At 44.7% G+C, this 18,725-nt stretch overlaps 1 protein-coding gene across 1 annotated transcript in view; it reads left to right on the top strand.

The window, feature by feature from the left end:
* The window catches only part of VPS53 (VPS53, GARP complex subunit), a 64,654-nt gene that overhangs the window by 39,837 nt on the left and 6,092 nt on the right, over window positions 1-18,725 (top strand). Inside the window, exons 15-20 of the mRNA XM_027690793.1 lie at window positions 1,241-1,388; window positions 2,295-2,377; window positions 5,870-5,948; window positions 11,024-11,172; window positions 16,246-16,315; window positions 18,320-18,457. Of these exons, the coding sequence (XP_027546594.1) occupies window positions 1,241-1,388; window positions 2,295-2,377; window positions 5,870-5,948; window positions 11,024-11,172; window positions 16,246-16,315; window positions 18,320-18,457 (667 nt within the window). The remainder of the gene's footprint in view (window positions 1-1,240; window positions 1,389-2,294; window positions 2,378-5,869; window positions 5,949-11,023; window positions 11,173-16,245; window positions 16,316-18,319; window positions 18,458-18,725) is intronic.

Here is an 18,725-nt window from a genome sequence, read left to right as displayed (position 1 = left end):
AAAAGCAGGAGAGCAAAAGGACAGTCACACATTGTTTTTCTTTTAAGGGCCCCTGGAGAATAGTTTCATATTTGGCTTTGATTAGCTGCCAGACTTACAGTTTCTTGAAGTTCCTTTTGAAATGCCAGCCCAAGTCTCTTCAGAGAGGTCTGGCTTTCAGAATTGCTACTTGAGCAACCAGGTCACACTGTGATTCTTTGCTGCCTCAGCTCAACACTATATATATGATAATTTATAATGAAGGTGGTTTCTTTGTGTGATGCTAAAGTGCTTACCTGTAACTCCCTCTGCTCTGGAACATTTTATCTATGTATAAATAAAATATATAGACGGAAATCCCGTGAAAATAAAGGAGATCATTATGAGTTTACACCAATATGGATAAGTGTACAGGCCAAAGGAACTCCTGAGATATTGCCAGCCTTCACTGCAGATAATTTTATGTGCTATTTACCATCTTCAATTTGTTTCCTTTGTAAAACTGGGAGCAACAAAATGAATTTCTGAAACCATTAAAATCTTCTACAGATGGAAGGGCAGAGGGTTCCATCCAGACAAGTGGAAAGATAAATTTAATGTGCATTCTTTATACACATTTTTTTGCGTGCTCCATTTTTGCTTCCAAGATAAATATCACTGTCCTATTTTTTTTAATGGGTTTGGATTATAAAGAGTTGAGAGGTAGGGAATTTCCTGCCTCTAAATTGTTCTTTCTTTGTTGATACACGAATGTTCATCACTGGAAGACGATGGAGAGATGGCACATCTTCTATAATTTACTTTGTTGATATCATCAGCTTTTAAAACAGGTTACCAAAGTCTCAAATGCATGTGGACAGCTGTTTAGTGCTGCAGAGATAAATATGACAAGTTGCCTGATAGTTCTGAGATTTTTCTGTAATCTTTAATTAGATTTTGAATAACTGGCAGTGAAGGTGAAGCTGAGTGGGGAGGGCTGTGTTCCACTTGCATCCCAATCCACCTTGTTGTGAATGAGTGAGCTGTCCTTTGCCTGGACACTTGATACAAGGCTCTGTTTGTCTTTCTAAAAGATATTCCTTCACCAAAATAGCAGTGGTGGGTTTGATGTAGGATGACACTGACCTGTCTTGCACAGGATGTTGGGCTTTGTGGTCATAAGGGCTTTTTATGGCATTAAAATCTAGCAGTAATTTTGCCCTGTGTGTGTCTGTACACCAAAAACCTTACAGGTTTTGTCTGTTCTGTTTTTTTTTTCCAGGACAACCAGCAGCAGTGGTGGGCTCACCATCACTAGTTTGCTGAAAGAAAAAGAAGGCTCTGAAGTGGCAAAGTTTACTTTAGAAGAACTCTGCCTCATTTGCAGCATCCTGAGTACTGCAGAGTATTGCTTGGCCACCACCCAGCAGGTGAGGTTTCCTCTGCAGCACCTCTGAGGTGGCACCCAGCAGCAGCCCCTCTTCTGCCATGATATTCTGTGCTGCTGTGGAGGCTGGGAGAGTCAAAAGTACTGAAATATCCATAGCACAGTCAGCCTCACATTGATTATTGAGCTCTACATTATTAAATCTATATTTCAAAGAAAGAAAAGTATTGATTGTGCTGTTCCTACCTGAGAAAAGTAATTTGCTTCTAATCCTGCTTTGCAGCGTCAGTTTTGGGTTCAGTCCTTTTATTCTTGTTACATAATTTGTTTTTGGATTGGGGACCAAATTTTTTTAAAAGAAGACTCTTGGTTCATCATCTCCCTTTTATAAAAGCAAGTACAACAATAATTCTAAATAGGTTTGGGAAAACACTTGCATGAAATATTGGGGGAAGGTGGAGTGAAGAGAGGAGGTATTTATGCTGATATGATTTGCAGCCTTATTGCTTGTTACCCTCAGGTGCTTCCAAAATGCCACAGGTCAGGAGATGAGCTGTGATGTTTGGCTGTATCAAGGCCTCTCCACCACTAGGTCTGGCAATCCTCCTCCTCTGCAGTTTGGGCACAGACAGTGTGTTGAAAAAACATCTTTATTAGCAGGACAGATGCCACGGTGTTAAGCCAGTATGGTGTCATGTCATGCTAGAGTTACATATTTGACCTTGGAGGTTTAATTCTTTGAGGACACAGAGCCACCACGGCCCTGGCTGATCAACAGGTCTGGAATGCCAAGAAGGAGAGATTTCCAGTGTCACTGGCTGAGTTTTGGATATAGTCTGGGCACAGATTAGGTTTTAACAAGCTGACTTTTCCAGGACAGAAGTTTTCAAGAGTGGTCATTTCAAGTAAGAAATCTGATCTCTCTGTTGCTTGTTTTGTTTCCTAACAGTTGGAAGAGAAACTCAAAGAAAAAGTGGATGCAAGTCTAGTGGAGAGAATCAACCTGACGGGAGAGATGGACACTTTCAGCATGTATGTTCAGCAGATGCATCCTCCCAGAATATATCAAACATCCCTGTTTGTCAGCCAGATGGTGCTGGAGTAATACAATCCCGAGATCCCAGTGTCAGAGGATCCACCCAGATACACAGCCCTGGGCACAGGCATTTCCCTGGTGAAGGAATGGTCATCCTTGGGCTGTCCAAGAGCAGCAGTAGTACAGGCTTTAGTTGTTCCCCATCATCCAAGCCAAAGGAACAAGAGCACTGGAAAAGGGAAAGGAAACAGTGAGTTTCCATTTGAAACATCATTTGCATCTTGGCAGCTCTGCGAGGTGGCTGTTACATTTCAAGAAAGGAAGCTATTTCAGTACATTCCTTCCTGCTCTAACTTCCCCCTGTTAATCAGCAGCCTTGTCAGTATGATCAAACCCCATTTCAGATGACATAAAAGACTGATCCAATCTTATATTTGGGGATTATAATTGAGAGAAGATTATCATTCATTAAAATAACTTTTCACGTAACGATGCTAAGAATATTCCGCTTAAACATCCTTTCCTCTCCACCACTGACAGATAGATTGAATATTTTTTGAGAGAAGAAAATTGAGGCAAAAAAAAAAGTTGTTTTGCCTCATATCAAACAAAAGAAAATCCTGGCAAAGCTGGGAAAATAATCCCTATCAGCAGCTCTCTCCCTGAAACTTAAGATTCAGGCCAGAGAGCAGTAAGATACTTTTTTTAGAAGACTTCCTTCCTGTGATTCCTCCTCTCCTGCTGCAGTGGACAGGATCCCACTGAATCTCCATCCAGGTTTTTCACATGGTCTGAGGCTCTATTCCAGGCTGCAGAGACTCCCTTCCCTTTGGATACTTCTCAGACCTTTTTAAGGGTGAATCCCTGACTGAAAGCTGGGGCTGCTGTGTCCACTAAGCCAAAGCAAGCAAGGTAGCAGGGGAGTAGAAATAAAACGTTCCATGCAATGGGATTTTCTTAACATGGACAAGTGGAGGGTGAGTTTTGCCAGCAGGAACCAGCAACCTTGAGTCATTCCTCGGTTCCCAGTGGCTGCCTCAGGAGGTGTTTGGTCACAGGGAGCCAATGTGATGTGTCTAGGAAATTATTTAATATATAGTTCACGTTTGCTGTTTTGGACAGCTTTAAAGTCAAACTGACAGGGCTGATATATCTTGTAAGAAAGGCTTTTTAATTGACTTTCATTCTGTTCCAGTGCAGTGCTTTGTCCAGCCTTCTGTCAGTGTAAGTCATAGCTATAAACCTCTCTGGCGTTCACTCATTCAGCATCAAACAAGTTGTCTGTTTTGGGATTTGATGTCTTGTTAGGCACAGCCATAAAGTAAGTGATAAAACTGTTTATGCATCCTGGAAAGTGTTTCTTCTTTCATGGAGGCAAGTGCAGAACCACCCCAAATGTGTAGAAAGGTGGGGGGGTTTACCCCTGGGGTGGCAAAGAAGTTTCTTTAGGAAATACGGGAAAAATGATGAGCTCTTCTTGAAGTTCAGCAGAAGAAAAGTTATTGTCATGTAAATCCAGAAATCTGTCATTCCCACCTCCTGCCCTGATGATCTGTTGTGAGATTGTGGGCAGCACTCAGAGACCCTCTGAAGGCCTGAAGCGTTGGGCTCACGTAATGAGAACTTACTGTACTGGGACTGTACAGCTCCTTCATGGCTCAGCTTCCCAATCCATCAGCTTCTGTGCATGTCAGGGATTGCTGAGGAGTCACTCGCTGCTGCTGAAGTACTTCATGTGCTGCCTGGGGTAAGGATTTGAAGTGTCTTCTTGCAGAACCAGGATCCAAGCCCTCTTGGCACGTCATGATCCTTTGTGTTGTGTTTGCAACACCCTTCTTGCTGCCCCGTTACCCCTCCACAGCAGGTGTTGATTTTCAAGGGCAGGCAAATGGGGTTCTCTCCCTGTTTGCAAACTTGTAGTTTTTAGGTGAGAACCTGCACTTGGTGACTCCTGACACACTAGTGATGGAGTAATTTTCCATCCACTCAAAGTGTTGTGTGTCACTTTGGTGCTGAACCACAACTCTTCCCTCCCAGTCAGTGGCAGCAGGTGCCCTGCAGGAGTCAGCTGTGCCCACGGGATGGTTATTTCAGTCTGGCTCCCTTGGCATTGCTCAGGCTGGTGGAATCCCCCAAGGGAGTAAATGCTGTAGTGCCCAGCAGAAGCAGTGGCACCAGCAGAAACAGTCACAGGCTTTTTTTAACCCAATGCAAGTTTTAGATCGTGTAACTTGAAGCCAGTAGTCACTTTGTCTCCCATACTAATTTTTCCAGCTGATTTTGGGTGAGTTTGCCTTTACAAACAAATTAATTGCTTTGAAGGAAGTCTTTTACTTTGCATCCTGTTCCAGTTATGTGCTGTAGCTGTAAGAAGGAGAACAGGCAAACTTTCTGGGTCATGGTGAAGAACAAGACACAAATCAGAATTAAGTGTGGGTGAGACCATGTCTCAGTGAGGAGGTGGACACTTAAAAAATATTTTGAACAGTGAGTAGCATCCAGAACGTCATAAAGACAGTGAGGGGGAGGAAAGATGGTTTGAAGAAGCATTGGTCAGATTTCTCACAGTTCTGTGGTTCTCATTTGTGCTACCATCATGAAAAAAAGCAAAAGTAAAATCCAGTTCTTGCAAATATAATCCTGAGGTTGTAAACAGGCATCTGTGGCAGATTTAAAGTTTACACTGTTTTTAAAAACTGCACTTAGTGAAACACAGTCAGTTATTGCTTCTAGCAGAAGCTGTCTGCAGCGTGAGTGCTGGTTCAGTGCCCATGAGGGTGGTCTGAGCTGCTGCTGCTTCTTGGCTGTTGTTTTAGGATCAGTTGCACCTTTATGCACATCGTAATATGGTGGCATTAAATATGACTCTAAGCAATATCACGCTGTTTAAAAAAGAATAAAGGGGCATGGAGGGAAATGAGAGAAATGTGTTTGACTAATGTGTCCTTTAGTCTGGTATATGTCTCAGAAACTCAAACAATGGATGGCTGCAGTCCTAGACATAGTGTAAATAAGACATCTGCCTTCATCTTCGCACTTGGGAGACACAGAACTCACACAGATGTAATTTTTAAAGTCCTCTTTGCAAGTTCCTGTAAGCAGTAGAATATTGGCTGTGAATAAATGGAGAGACAATAAAATGTTGGTGTTATGCAGACTAGATTAAATTTGAAGCTGAATTCCAGTCTGGGCTTGGTACTCAGGGGTTTCTCCTTTTCCTCATCTGTCACCTTTGATCCCCAGCTCCTTCTACGTGTCAAAACAGAGAAAGGTCAACTGTAAAAACATCCTCTCTGCACTGAAGCCCAATCCTGTAGCTCCCTGCAGAACTTCCAGCTTCTTTTCAGTACATGTTGTAGCCATGTGTGTTCACATCACAGTGCTACTGTCAGCCAGTAGATGATTTCCCTCCTTTCACAGTCAAATGCTCCAGTTCTGGCACTCAGTTACTCAATATGATTCTAAAACTCCTGATTTTTTTTTTTCAGTGTGATCTCCAACAGCATCCAGCTGTTAGTGCAGGACCTGGATGCAGCCTGTGACCCTGCCCTGACTGCTATGAGCAAGGTAGGGGGCTGATTTTTGGGAAGAGGTTGCCTTGAGATCCATATGGAGTTCTTGTGTGCCTTGATTGCTTGATTTCATTATTGATATATCCTTTTAGGCTGCCTTGAGATTTAACCATATATCGATTTCTTGCTTCTGAGAGCAGCAGTTGCTGTATTTATAAATATATCCCCCACTCCAAACCCTCTTATTATTCAGAATAGAGCTTTCAGGCTTTTGCAGCACATTAAAACACACAGACAGTGAAATACATTCAGTAAATACATGAGGCTTTCTCTTTCCACTCCTGATGCCAGTGAGAGCATTTCAAATTGGGGAAACTTTTGTTAGCATAAAATTTCAAATACACCTTCACATTTACTCTCCTCTTTGTCTTCCTTGGCAAGAGGAGTTTTACTTGTTTGTGGCTGTTAAATGGAGGTACTCAAAAGGTGATATGGAATTGAGATTGAGCCTTATTGCTTCTGTGATCCTCTCAAGGACATATGGAGCCATTCCTGGAGAGGCCCCTATGATTGGAGCTTAAGGATTTTGTTGCAGTTACACTGCTGGCTTTTATATGTTTGAAATGCAGAGCTGTGTTTTCTTGCCAAAGTATTGTGAAAACCCAGACTGCTTTAGACAGAGGTGAAGACAACAAAAGTGGATTGAACTATTTTTTTTTAATTAGAAATATTAAACATAGAGCTCCATTTTTGTAGGATCAACACACTGTCTCACTGCCATGAATTTTAATAGCTTTCTGCTTTATGATGTATTCCAGCTGTAACTAGCCCAGCCACCCCCAGCTAATATTTGAAGTGGAATGCAGCTGGTAATAGAGCTTGTACAGGTTCCAAATGGAAAGAGGATTTTTTTGCCCAGGAAAATAACACCGTTAGGAAGGGCTCGGCACTTCAGGTGTGCCGTGTCAGCTCCTCAGATCTCCTGAACCTACAGGGTGTAGTAATATTTGAATCACTTAGCTCTGGCTGTTTATACCCAAGTAAACCACAACCTTGAGAAAGCAGCAGCTGGTAGGCCATTTATTTTTGTCTTTGGAACACTGGTAAAATGCAGCACATGTGATGGGACTGATGATATATAAACAAGTTAAGTGTTATGAAATTAGCTAAATAAATACTTGTCACTTGTGCACACACTCCACTATTTGCATCAGACAGAGGTGCTTTTATGTGATTTTTTTATTAGACCCGGATTTGGTGCAAGAGGTTTTTCCTTCACCCTCCTCTTCCCTTCAGGGCTGGGTTATTGCTCTAACATTTGAATAAGAAATGCATATAATTATTTAAATGCAGAGTTAGTATTTGCAAATGTAATATTTCAGTCTCTAGTAGAGGAATAAAGACTCTGTGGATGATCCATTCCAATTTTGCTGTCTCAAGATCCTTCTCTGTTAGGGCTCTTCCTTTGTTTAGCTTCTTTTCATTTACTTCACTCTGGTGTCCTTCAGGATTGAACATTCCTGGTCCTTTGTTGGAGTCTGGCTTTTGTTTTGGTTTGTTTTTTTTTTTTTCCTTGCAAAAATGTTCAGGAACTATAGAGGTAAATTATGAAATACTTAAACCTCTCAATCCACTTTGGCTGCAGGCCACTTTGAGAGATTTAACGGCATCGGGAATATTGCTTTCAGCTGGGAATGGTGCTCAGTTTCCACGATTCTCTACCTTGTGTGTTCTGGAAGAAATGGCAAATTACGAGAAGGCCCCATATTACAAAATTTGTAGGTGATAATCTTTACTCAAACCTTACAGCAGGTGTAGAATGATTAAACATGGCTGTAGGACAGGGGAGCTGGGATGTGGGAGGGAGAAGAATTTGCCCTAAACCCCTGTTGTGATATTCTGGATAACAAAGTACTGCGAACGTGTTGTACTGATCAGTAACAGGCACTTACATTGCCTGGTGTGCTGCATTTTTAATTGTTGGGATGAGGGAGCTGCTAGTCTGCACGGGATATTTTTGCCCCAATTAAGTTTATGGGTTGCACTGGATAAGGCTTGATTTAATTGCTGAATTAACCATCGATTTATATGTAAAACTGTGCTTGTAAGTGGGACTGGGGGACATTTTAGTGACTCGTGTCCATCGCTTGCTGGCTTTTTTATATTTTACTAAAACCTTTTGGCACAGCTGCAATTCCCGGCTTCCTTACAGCCGAGTGGACAACAGCAAGCGCTTGAACACGGAGCTTTAATCATTTCTCCAATACACACACAGAAAACCCCGAGAGCAGAGCAATCAGAGCTGCCAGCTGCTAATTAAAAGTCCCCAGGAGAGCGTTCTAGCCCTCAAACACGACTCAGAATGTGACAGTGCAAAGCCCAGCTCGTGTCAGAGAACAGGGGGGGCCGTTGGGGCAGCGATATCTGCTCCTGGCAGCTCCCACCGGCTTTCCTCTCCCCTCCCACCTCTTCCTGTGGGAGCAACACAAGGTCAAGGGAGCAGGTGCTGGCCGGGTTACGGATTCTCCCGTGCCCTGTAAGGGCCCTGTAAGTCTGGAGCCTGTAAGGATAAACTGGCAGTGGGATGCTACTGGGAATGGGGACACTCGGAGACTCAGTCATGAAGCAGCCCCCCTGCTGGAGACCCATATCAGTGCTGGACAAGGAGGAGGGACCTGACGGTTCCTGAGTTGGCTCTTCCAGGTCTTTATGGGCACAGGGACATGGGAACCCACAGCCAGGCAGAGCCAGGAGCACTTTTGAGCCTTCACCGTTCCCAGAAGGTAGCACAGCTCTTGCTGAATGCCAAACACCCTGAGTTTTGCTCAGGGTTTCTCTTTTCTCCTCTCTTTTTTGAGAAAGAGCCCTAAAGCCATGGCAGAGCTGTTTTTGTTGTGAGAACCAGCTCTGAAGGTGGCACCAGGAGTTTAATCCCAGGTCCTGCCCTTGCAGGCACTGTCCCCTCACAGTGTGCAGGTGCCTTTCGGCGAGGCCTCGATGCTCCTGTTCTTTGGACTCATTTTCAGTTTGTGTATGTAAACTATGTGGATATCCCCAAAAAAACATAGGATGAGGGAAAAAGAGGAATAAATTTAAAAGGACAGGAACAAAGCTGTACCAGCAGAGTTGGGCTCATATTTCTTCTGATGACTTTTCAGTATGTGTGCTATTTCTTTCACTGCAGCTACTGGGTGTTTTCTTTCGGGTGAAACACGCCCACATACACACACACAAAGGATTAGTTTTACTCTTCATGCTTTAAAGGTTTGGTTGTAAAGTATTGCTTTTGGAATGAAGACCGACAAAATGAAAAAGCTACTGTTTTATTGTTGGTGCAATAATTCAACTCAGCAGTCCCTTCCCACTTTCTGGCCATTCCCACTCAAATGGGGATGGTGTGTTGGTTGAGGATCGCTGTCTGTCAAGAAGGGCCAGTGCTGGGAATGTGTGAGTCCATCAGGAAGAAAGACACAAAGTATTTTTTTTTTATATAAGCAGTACCATGAGGAGTAGAAAAGCACTTGTCTCTGGTCACCCATGGCAGGACCTGAGGGAATGTCTGGAGCTGTGTCAGGGAAGGGTTAGGTTGGATCTCAGGAAAAGGTTTTTCCTCCAGACAGTGGTTGGACACTGAACAGGCTTCCCAGGGCAGTGGTCACGGCCCCAGGGCTGCCACAGCTCCAGGAGTGTTTGGACAGTGCTCTCAGGGGCAGGATGGGATTGTTGGGGTGTCCCATGCAGGGCCACAGGTTGGACTCAATGATCCTTGTGGGGCCCTTCCAACTCAGGATATTCTGTGATTCTGTGAAAACCTGTGAAGCAGGTGATGCGAAAGATATCCCTTGTAGCTCCCCAGCTGATGTGAGATAAGCAGGTTGGGGGTTGGTTGGTTTGGTTTAAATACAGACAGCTTTGGTAGGACATGTGTAGACTCAGACACTGTGGTTTTGCAAAGAATTTGGCTTCTCTTTCCCACCAAGTCGCATGTTGTTTGGATGGAATTGAGTCAGCTGAGTTGCAGGGGGCAAAGTAGCCATATTAAATTAAATTAAAACCAGGAGTAAAAAAAAAAACTTTCTATGCAAAATCCAGAGCTTGAGAAAGCTAGTTTGAGGTCAGACAGCCCCTCAAAAAAAAGAAGCTCATCTTCCACATGTGCCCAGTTTCCTCTCCTAATTTCCTATGTGTTTTCCTTCTGTCTCAGCTCCAGCATGAGGAAGAGATCTCTAGTTATTGGGAGAACACTGCAGAGTGCCTAGTGTCTGAGCAGTAGCAGAACTGAGTGTGCTTTTCTGGATGTTCCTGCTCCTCAGTGAGACACTGTTATACACATGATACTCGGCCAGGCCATACCCAGTTGCCTCTTGGTTTTTTTTTGTTTTCCACATGACTTACAGAGGGAGTACCCTGTGTACTGCAAACAAGGCTCAGAGAAAGTCAAGTGAGCCACACATGTGGCTTCCAGGGGCTGTTCTGTTGCAGGTCTGCTGACAATAAATGAAAACAAAATGGGAGGTTGAGTAACTCTTCTTGTTTTGTATTTTTACATGTATTTGGAAGAGCCGAAGTTGGGCATCCTGGCTTGTACACCCAGCAGTGTTTTCAGTGAGCTATGCTGGTGTACAGTGCTTTGGACTTTAAGACTATTTCTACCTCTTTCATCTATCTGTCATCAGTCTCACCAGCATTAAAGTCTTGGCTGCCATACAGGAATCCAGACTTTGCAAGCTTGCAGATATTTTCTTAAATGCCTGTAATCTGGATTTATATGGGCACTTCATCCCGGCAAACTGGAAACTGTTAAATATTAAAGCAGTCTGGTGTGCTCCAAAAGCTTTTTTAAGCCTTGTGGTCCCTGTTTGTGTAGGTTACTGGCTACAATCTCTCTGTTCTCTGGTGCAAAAAAAAAAAAAAAGACTGTTCTGGGTTTTCTTTGTGTCTTGTTTTGGAAGGGTTTTGCCCAATCAGTGTAGTGACGAAGAACTTGACCTTGGTGGTGAATTGCAGGGGCAGTCTCTTAATGATTCCTTAGAGATCTTCTGGCAGGAAGTTTGTACAGTTTTCCTTACCTATTGCTTGAATCTTAATGAATTAAACAGTCATTTTGGCTGTTTTTTCCCCTTTGTGCAGATGCAGTGGCAGAACGTGGAACACGTCGGTGACCAGAGTCCTTATGTCACCTCAGTGATTCTCCACATCAAGCAGAACGTCCCCATCATCCGTGACAACCTGGCCTCCACGAGAAAGTATTTCACTCAGTTCTGTATAAAATTTGCAAAGTAAGTTACCAATATGGCACAATTTGTTGAGGGCTCTGGTTCTCACTGTTCTGTAGCGTCCGTGGCTGTCAGTGTCTGGGCGAAGACCCTCCATCCAAGGAAAGCCCAGAGGGAGGTGGGATAGGGCAGCAAACACCAGCAGCTGCTGGCAAGGTTCAAAGAGACTTCAATTTCTGGTCTCAAGTTTCCTGCTCAGGCAGGTTTTCTGAGATATTTGTATCACTGGCTCCTCCTTATGTCCCTAAACCATCCCATGAAATAGTGTGATGGTCACAGTCTGGTGTTTGCCAAGTACAGAAGGTTTTGGGTTGGACATCTTTAAAAGACTTTGAATATCTGACCACAGAGATGACTCTTCTTGTAGGAACCTACTTTTCTTCCAGAGATAAGAAGCTGTGGGGCTTCCAGGTACTGAGAAGTTTGGTGCATCATTTGCCTCGAAATAACATTTGTAATAGCTATAGCACTGTAAGGAGGGCATGTGTGAGGAGTATGTTCTACCTTCATAGTCTAAAAGCTGCTTTTCTGTGCAAAAATAGCTCAGTAAGGAAGGGAAATACACATTTAAATTTTGAGGGATATTAGAGTGTCTTCCTGGCAAGTCACTTAAAGTTGAGCAGATGAGACAGAAACACTTCTGGATTCAGGATGCAGCTCTCCAGCATCTCTCGGATATCCAAACTGTCTGAAACAAAAATTCAGTTCTTTTGGAAGATACTTTGAGCTCTTCCCTGGTTGCCTGTGGCCAGCTGAGCTTCACATGGCAACACCCCAAGAAAAACCCTCGGGAGGACTCTGCCAGTTGTAGCTGCTGCTTTTGGTGTCGCATGTGACTGCGCCGGTCGACTTGTGAGCAGTGGCGTGCGTGTCATGTGTCACTCTAAAATACCTTAACATTTCATTCATCTGTAATAAGGTAATCATCCTGAAATAAGCTGGGTGGCCTGGCAGTTACTGTGTGGGTTTGAGACTGGAGCCTCAGCAGGGCGGGATGCAGCAGCTCTCCTGGGAACTGTGAGCTTTCACAGCAGGGAGGCTGGCCTGAGAGTTCCATCCCCCCTGTCTGTCTCGGGGTACTCATTAGTTTGCATTAAGGAGCAGTTACTGATAAATCATATTATGACGTTGCCCATAATCACTGTTTGAAATGCTGTCTCAGTGAAAATTTATTGCATGAATGCCTTCTGTGTGGTTACACTTGAATTTTATATCACGCGGTGGTAAATAAAAAACCCCATTTACTCAGCTGTTCACAGCACACTCTTAATACCTCAGCTTAGTTGCCTCCCTTTTAACTTTATTGCTAAGCACATACCAAGTAAACTCCAGATGAAACACCCAGCTCTCCCATTTGAGAGAGGTTCCCATCTGAGTGCTTTAATCACAGCTTGTTCCATGAGCACAGGAACCACTGCTCCTCTTCAAAACCTTTTTTAAGGCAACTACAGCTCTGATCTACAGCACATTAAAATTAAGAGAACAGTCCTGAACTCACTGTGCCATGGATCAGGTGTGGAAGGAAAGATTGTTTTTGCTGGATCCGTACAACTTGGTGTTAAGGAGAACTTGCCCAGTGATAAGGGAGCACCAATCTCCTCAAAACGCTGATGCCATTTTAATGCACATATTTGTATTTTTTGAGGCCCTGAATTCTTGGGGAATATGCTGGCCTGCCCACTTTAAATACCTGGCCTTTTGTGTGCCCCACAACACCAAAAATCCTTTTAACAAGCACTATGCCTCTCCATATGTTAATGCCTGTGCCTTTGTGAGCTGCCACTTCTCAGCTCTAATGGATTGTATAAAGCGCGAGTGTTGAGTTACAGGACCACAGGGGAGAAGGCAGCTAAAGTCACTAAATTTAAAACTGCGGGATCTGAGCCAAGTCTGGAAAGAAGAAAAATGGCCATCAGAAATTGCATCAATCCTCTAACCTAATTTGTCATTTTTGCTTTGTTTTGACCCGCGTGCAGCCCTCGCCCCCCTCGGGATGGCGAGCAGCAGTCGGCTACCTGGGAGGCACTGCAGGCAGGGTGGGGGGCTCTGCTCTCACTGCACCTTATCCTTTGAAATCAAAAACCACAGCGGTGGAGCCGCGGCTGCTGCGCCGGGGATGTGTTTGGGAAGTCTGTGACCTGACCTCAATGAGGAAGAGATTAGAACTGAGAGACAGGAAAAGCAAACAAGCTCTCCCCCTTGCCAGAGGTTCACCTCCTCCGTTACCAATGGCCAAGTGTGGTGGGTGATGCAGCAGGGTCCTTCCAGGTGCTCCAGCCTAAAAAGTGAGAGGAGTTTGGTGGAAGAAGGCCATGTTGAGGAGGCTCCTGGAGGTTTCAGGGCTGAGCTCAGGCTGGTCACCATCTTGGAGGGTGGCATAAAGCAAAACTCACCTCAGCTGCAGTGACTCAGCATCACCAGAATGCTTTGAATGATGTCCTGTCCATCTCCCATCGGACAGACAGACAGACTGTGGTTGCATGTCTGTCTGCCTCGTTCAGCAGGGCATTGTGTTTGATGCATCATCATTGCAGGGGATTAGGAAAACGCAGGCTTTGGCAGAGCCACTCATGTTGGATGGGAGCCTCTCAGATGCTGTGGTTTCTGTGCTTTAGGTTCCTCATCTGCCTTGCAATGCTTTATTATTACACCGGGGACTTGTCTGCTTCTATGGAGGGTTTGCTGGGTTCAATTTTATAGCTGAAACTGTAAATGAATTCTGGCATCCAGTCTAGCTGTAAATGTGCAGGGAGTAAAGGCATTCAGAGCACAAACCTCGTGCAGAGCATTAGCACTGAACATGCACGTATTATTCACATCAGGATTGCCTGAGAGCGCCAGGCATCGAGTCCAGCCAAGGCAAGAGGCTCAAGTGCATTTTTCTGTTAAGTGCAACTGCTCTTGATTGTCCCTGCTAGTCAAAAAACTTAAAGAAAAAGGGGAAAAAAAAAAATCCAGAGCTGCCCTTGGCTCTTAATGGTTTGTCTTGTCTGTCCTGCTGGAGTTGGGAAGCTGTTTCCAATAAGGCAGCGTGAAATAACAGGCATGTGGGGATGGAAGGTCGCTTTACCCCTCTGCACTGATTGTGGGTGGCCATCCAAAGGGGCCTGGGAATTGTTTCATGGAAGACAGAGTGCTCTCTATATGAGACTATGTGGTTATGTAGAAAGGAAGATTAAAAAAAAAGAGAGGAGGGGGTCCTTTGGCTGCCAATCTATTCCCCTACAGAAGGAAAGGCTCACCTTGTTTCTCCTACCCAACGTGGGCTTTAGCTCCTTGCCTGACCTTGAAGAGGGAGGGACAGTTGGACCTACCTGCAAGATCAAAGGTACAATTTATTTCTTGCACTGTTCTGCTGGTAGCAACTGCTGCATCCAGAGCTGCTGGCAATAGATCATTTTCTAGGATCACCTAAGCTCCAGCTGTGCTCAGCACTCTCTAATTGCCCTCTGGGAATTATTTATACACCTGAAAAATGGACTTTTAAAACAGGTTAAATTTCCACTGTAATGCTTTTGTGCAAGAAGAGACAGGGCTTGTTTTCTTTCTCCTCTTTGTATTTTGTTGCCAAGGTTGTTTCTGTCGTGGCCAAATTCAAAGCTGTTTGGGGCAGGCCAGTAGCTGGTTCTCAACAGTAGTTTGAAATTGTTCTCCTTGACACCTCTCCAGGATAAAATGATTCACTGAGAGATGTAGTGACTGTGTCTGAGGGAAGGGGAAGGGAAGAAGCCTTTGCTTGGATGGGCTCTTCCTTGTACCATTTCAGCAGCTTGGCATGCTCCCTGCCTGAGTTACACTTCTGTCATTCTTCCATGAGAAAGGGCGAAAAAATTAATGTCCTGGCTTGGAAAACAGGTGGCAGGACAAACAAGATGCTGTCCATGCTCCTTGCTTTGTGAGGAGGAAACAAATAGCTTAACAGATGCACGGGGGAAGCCACGCTGAATTTAGATCATCATCAACATGAACATTGCCTCATTCAAAAGGACAGAAAACAGACTGACTGATATGAGCTTAGGACTGAGCCATTAAAGTCCGAGACGTGCCACCAGGTCATGGACAAGGTCCTGGAAACGTGAGCCCTGTAGGCATTCAGCCAAAGGAGGACATGTGAAAGAAGCAGAGTACATTAAAAACAAGGCAGCAAGAGGAAGACAAGCCAGAGTGGTGTGGGCCTGACAGAGGTTGTGTCTCTCATGCTGACCCCTCTCGTTCGGCTCCTGAGTTTTCCTGGTGCTGCTCCTTGCTGGAGTAGGTGGGCAGGAGCTTGTCCTGCAGGTGCTCAGCCAGTGCTTCTGCTGGAAGGGAGCATCTGCTTCTCCTCTGAGGAATGAAACTCCACCTCAAAGCCTGAAATCAAGAGGCAAAAAAACTAAAACCAGAGCTGATGCTCTGGAAATACCATGTGGTGGATGTTGGGCTTCCATCCTTGCCAAGCTCTCCCTGGTTGGGTAAATGCACCTTAGTCATTTTTCTGAGTCTGAAGTCCATGTTAGTAAAACATGGTAATGGTGTTTTCCTTTCCACAAAACTTTTTCTTGTCTTGATTGTGTTGGCCAGGAGCTTCCTGGACAAGTGCCTGTGTGTGAGTGTCCAGGGCCCAGCAGACCTCCAGCCTTGGCTGGACCTCAAGTTCAGTCTGTAATATGCATGTTATGGAATTACTTATATGCAGTAAAATGTAGGTTCTGGATACAGTCAAGATACTTCCACTTGTGAATAGTGATGCTAATCCTGATGTGTTGCTGGTTTTATTATGGACAATAGTTTGTTTGCTTGTTCTTGACCTTGTACTGTAATGCTTCTTATGTAGTTTATAGCAATTTCTTTACCTAGAGTATGTGTGCAACTTCTCAATTAACTTTGAGATTAGTAGGGATTAAAGCAAAAGAATTGTGCCTAGGGTTTGGAATTTTTTTATTTAGTGTACCTAACGTGTGTGGAATTAACTTGGGAACCAGGCACTTGGAGTGTCTCTGTGGAAGCCATCCTGGTTTGGTTTTATCAAACCACAGAAGACTGTGTGACTGCAAATACTCTTATGTAATTGTGTCCTTTTGTATCTCTCCTCTGCAGCTCCTTCATTCCCAAGTTCATTAACCATCTCTTCAAGTGCAAACCTATCAGCATGGTGGGTGCAGAACAGGTAAGAACAAGTAGGTGCATTAGCTGTCATGTTTTAAGGCTTTTGAGTTCAAGAAATTGAGGCTGGGACTCTTCACCTCCCACCCCTGCCTATGGACTGGGATCCTGCTTCTCTGTGAGAATGAGGTTTGGGAGAGGCAGGGTTTCATCTGTCCCCTGCACATGCAGCTGCTTCCCTGTGGGCTAAGGAAAAAAAAAAAAGAAAAAAAGCAGAATCATCCCTAATGGGACTGCCATGAACTTCAAATCAGTGCCTTCAAAGCTGCTTGGGTTTTAGGCATCAAAGATGGTTCTGAGCAGTGTGTGTCTGCAAAATGAAACAGGAGCTTTACATCAAAACCTTCCTCTTCCTTAATGGAAAGCAAATGAGTGAAGCACGGTGCCTGTTCATCTTGTGTGATGAGCAATAACCTAAGAGTGATTAAAGGGAGACTTTTTTAAATAAGCTTCTAAAGTGATTAACCAGCAGTGGGCTTGTGTCTAATGTTAAAAGGTTTTAACATTCCTGTATTGGAATAACAGGCCCAATTTGCTTCTTCAAAGCAGACTGGGAAAGTTTTTATTAGCCTGATTCCCAGTGAATATATCTCGTTAGAAGTGGGACATAGCTTTCTGGGGTTAGGGGTACAGAGGTCTCAGCAGCTGATCTCGGTCTCTCATGTAGGACCCCATCTGCCTTCACATCTTTTGAACCCCCCTGGTCACCCACCACTATCTTTCCATGCCTATGGGAAAGGCTGCAGAGTGTGCAGAACTCCTATTAGACATAAGAGAGTTTATGTGGGAAAGAGATGAATTCCCCAACCGTGGAAATACCTTCCATCCATGGGATCCCTCGTAGACACAGGAATCCGGCTATGCCAGCGTGAGCTGACAGCGGGCTCCAGCATCCCGGGGTGCACAGAGCTGCTCGTTTGTGCTGTGGTTTCCTGGCTTCCCAGGATGAGATTGATTGCATTGGTTCTTCTCATGCAAACCATGAAACAGGCAGCACACAGCAAGGACACGCTGCCGCACATAACGGGGTCCAGATTTGAACCGGCCTGACCTGCCTCTCCTCCTCTGTGCCTCAGTCCTTTGTGTTCAGACTGAATTCCCACATGTGCTGGAGCCAGGCCACAAATGTTCACATTGTTGTGGTGACTGCCAGTGCCCATAATGTTGTGTGTCCCTCCAGAACGAGCTTCCACTGGCTCCTGAGAGCCCTTTTTGAGGAAATGCACTGGGTGTGCCGACAGCCCAGCGGGCTTTCACACTCGCTGCTGTGTGAATAAATTGTGCTGCTCTTCCTCTAGCTTGATTTCAGCTTTCTGTCCTTCACTGGTCTTGCCTCTTCTTTGTGCAATCAGAGGAGTGCGGTATTTGGGGTAATTTTGCTCTAAGAAGCCCTTAGCCACAGCATTTTGTCATCAGACAGTGCTGCTCTGTCTGGGTTCAATTTTCGTGGCTGCTGCTTATTTATCTGCTGGTCTAGTAATAAACAACATCCAGGCAGTGAGTATCAGTGTACCAGTGAACACAGGACACTGAGCAGCTCTCATTGTAGCTCTGTTGTGTCACAGTTTTTAAGGAAAAAACCCCAATCAAGTGGTTGAGTAAATGCAGAAAACCTGACACTGTGGGTGGCTGGGTGCAGGGAGAAGCTTAGTGTTAGTTCATTTGCCCTCGGTATCTAAATCATGAGACAGCTACAGGTAATCAAGATTGTTTCACTTTACACTGTCAAGGGGAAGGACTGGAAATCCGTGCCTGATGTGCCAGATGTTGGGCTGCCATAAGTTATTTCCAGTCAGCAGAGCAGTGCTCTGTTAAAACCAACCATGGTGCTGATGTGCAGCCACGGGTGATCGTGTCTCCTCAAAGTGTCATTACATGGGTAAAAGTCCCAAATACCAGGACTTTTCCCAATGTGAGAAGTGTTAAACTTTTAAGGATATTGGATTATAGCAGCTAATGGATCTTGGTAAAAGGGGCCTGAATAACAGAGTGTGATTAACTATTGCAGCTGCTGCTGGACACTCACTCTCTGAAGATGGTTCTCCTGGATCTGCCCTCCATTGGGTCCCAAGTGGTGAGGAAGGCTCCTGCCAGCTACACAAAGATAGTGGTGAAAGGCATGACTCGGGCTGAAATGATCCTGAAGGTAACTCAAGACTTTTGATAACCTGCCAGCCAGACTGCTGGACTGGGAATCGGAGCGAGCGAATTCCAGGGGGCCCTTCCCTTGAATGCAGCAATCTGCAATTGCACATGAACGTATGCGAGCTCGTCTGGGTGCGCTGCCAGCTGTTCTGCAGAACTGGCTCACTCGCCTTGGGTTTGCCCCCACTCTCTTTTAGTATCACATTTTGAGTTTTCATCCTCATTTTTCAAGGTAACCAAGGGCTCAAGTTCTGCTTACTAGGAGAGCT

The sequence above is a fragment of the Neopelma chrysocephalum genome, unplaced genomic scaffold (genome assembly GCF_003984885.1).
Source record: "Neopelma chrysocephalum unplaced genomic scaffold, ASM398488v2 Primary Assembly neopelma1_82, whole genome shotgun sequence".
NCBI classification, from domain to species: Eukaryota; Metazoa; Chordata; class Aves; order Passeriformes; family Pipridae; genus Neopelma; species Neopelma chrysocephalum.
This window is presented reverse-complemented; position numbering and strand designations above follow the sequence as displayed.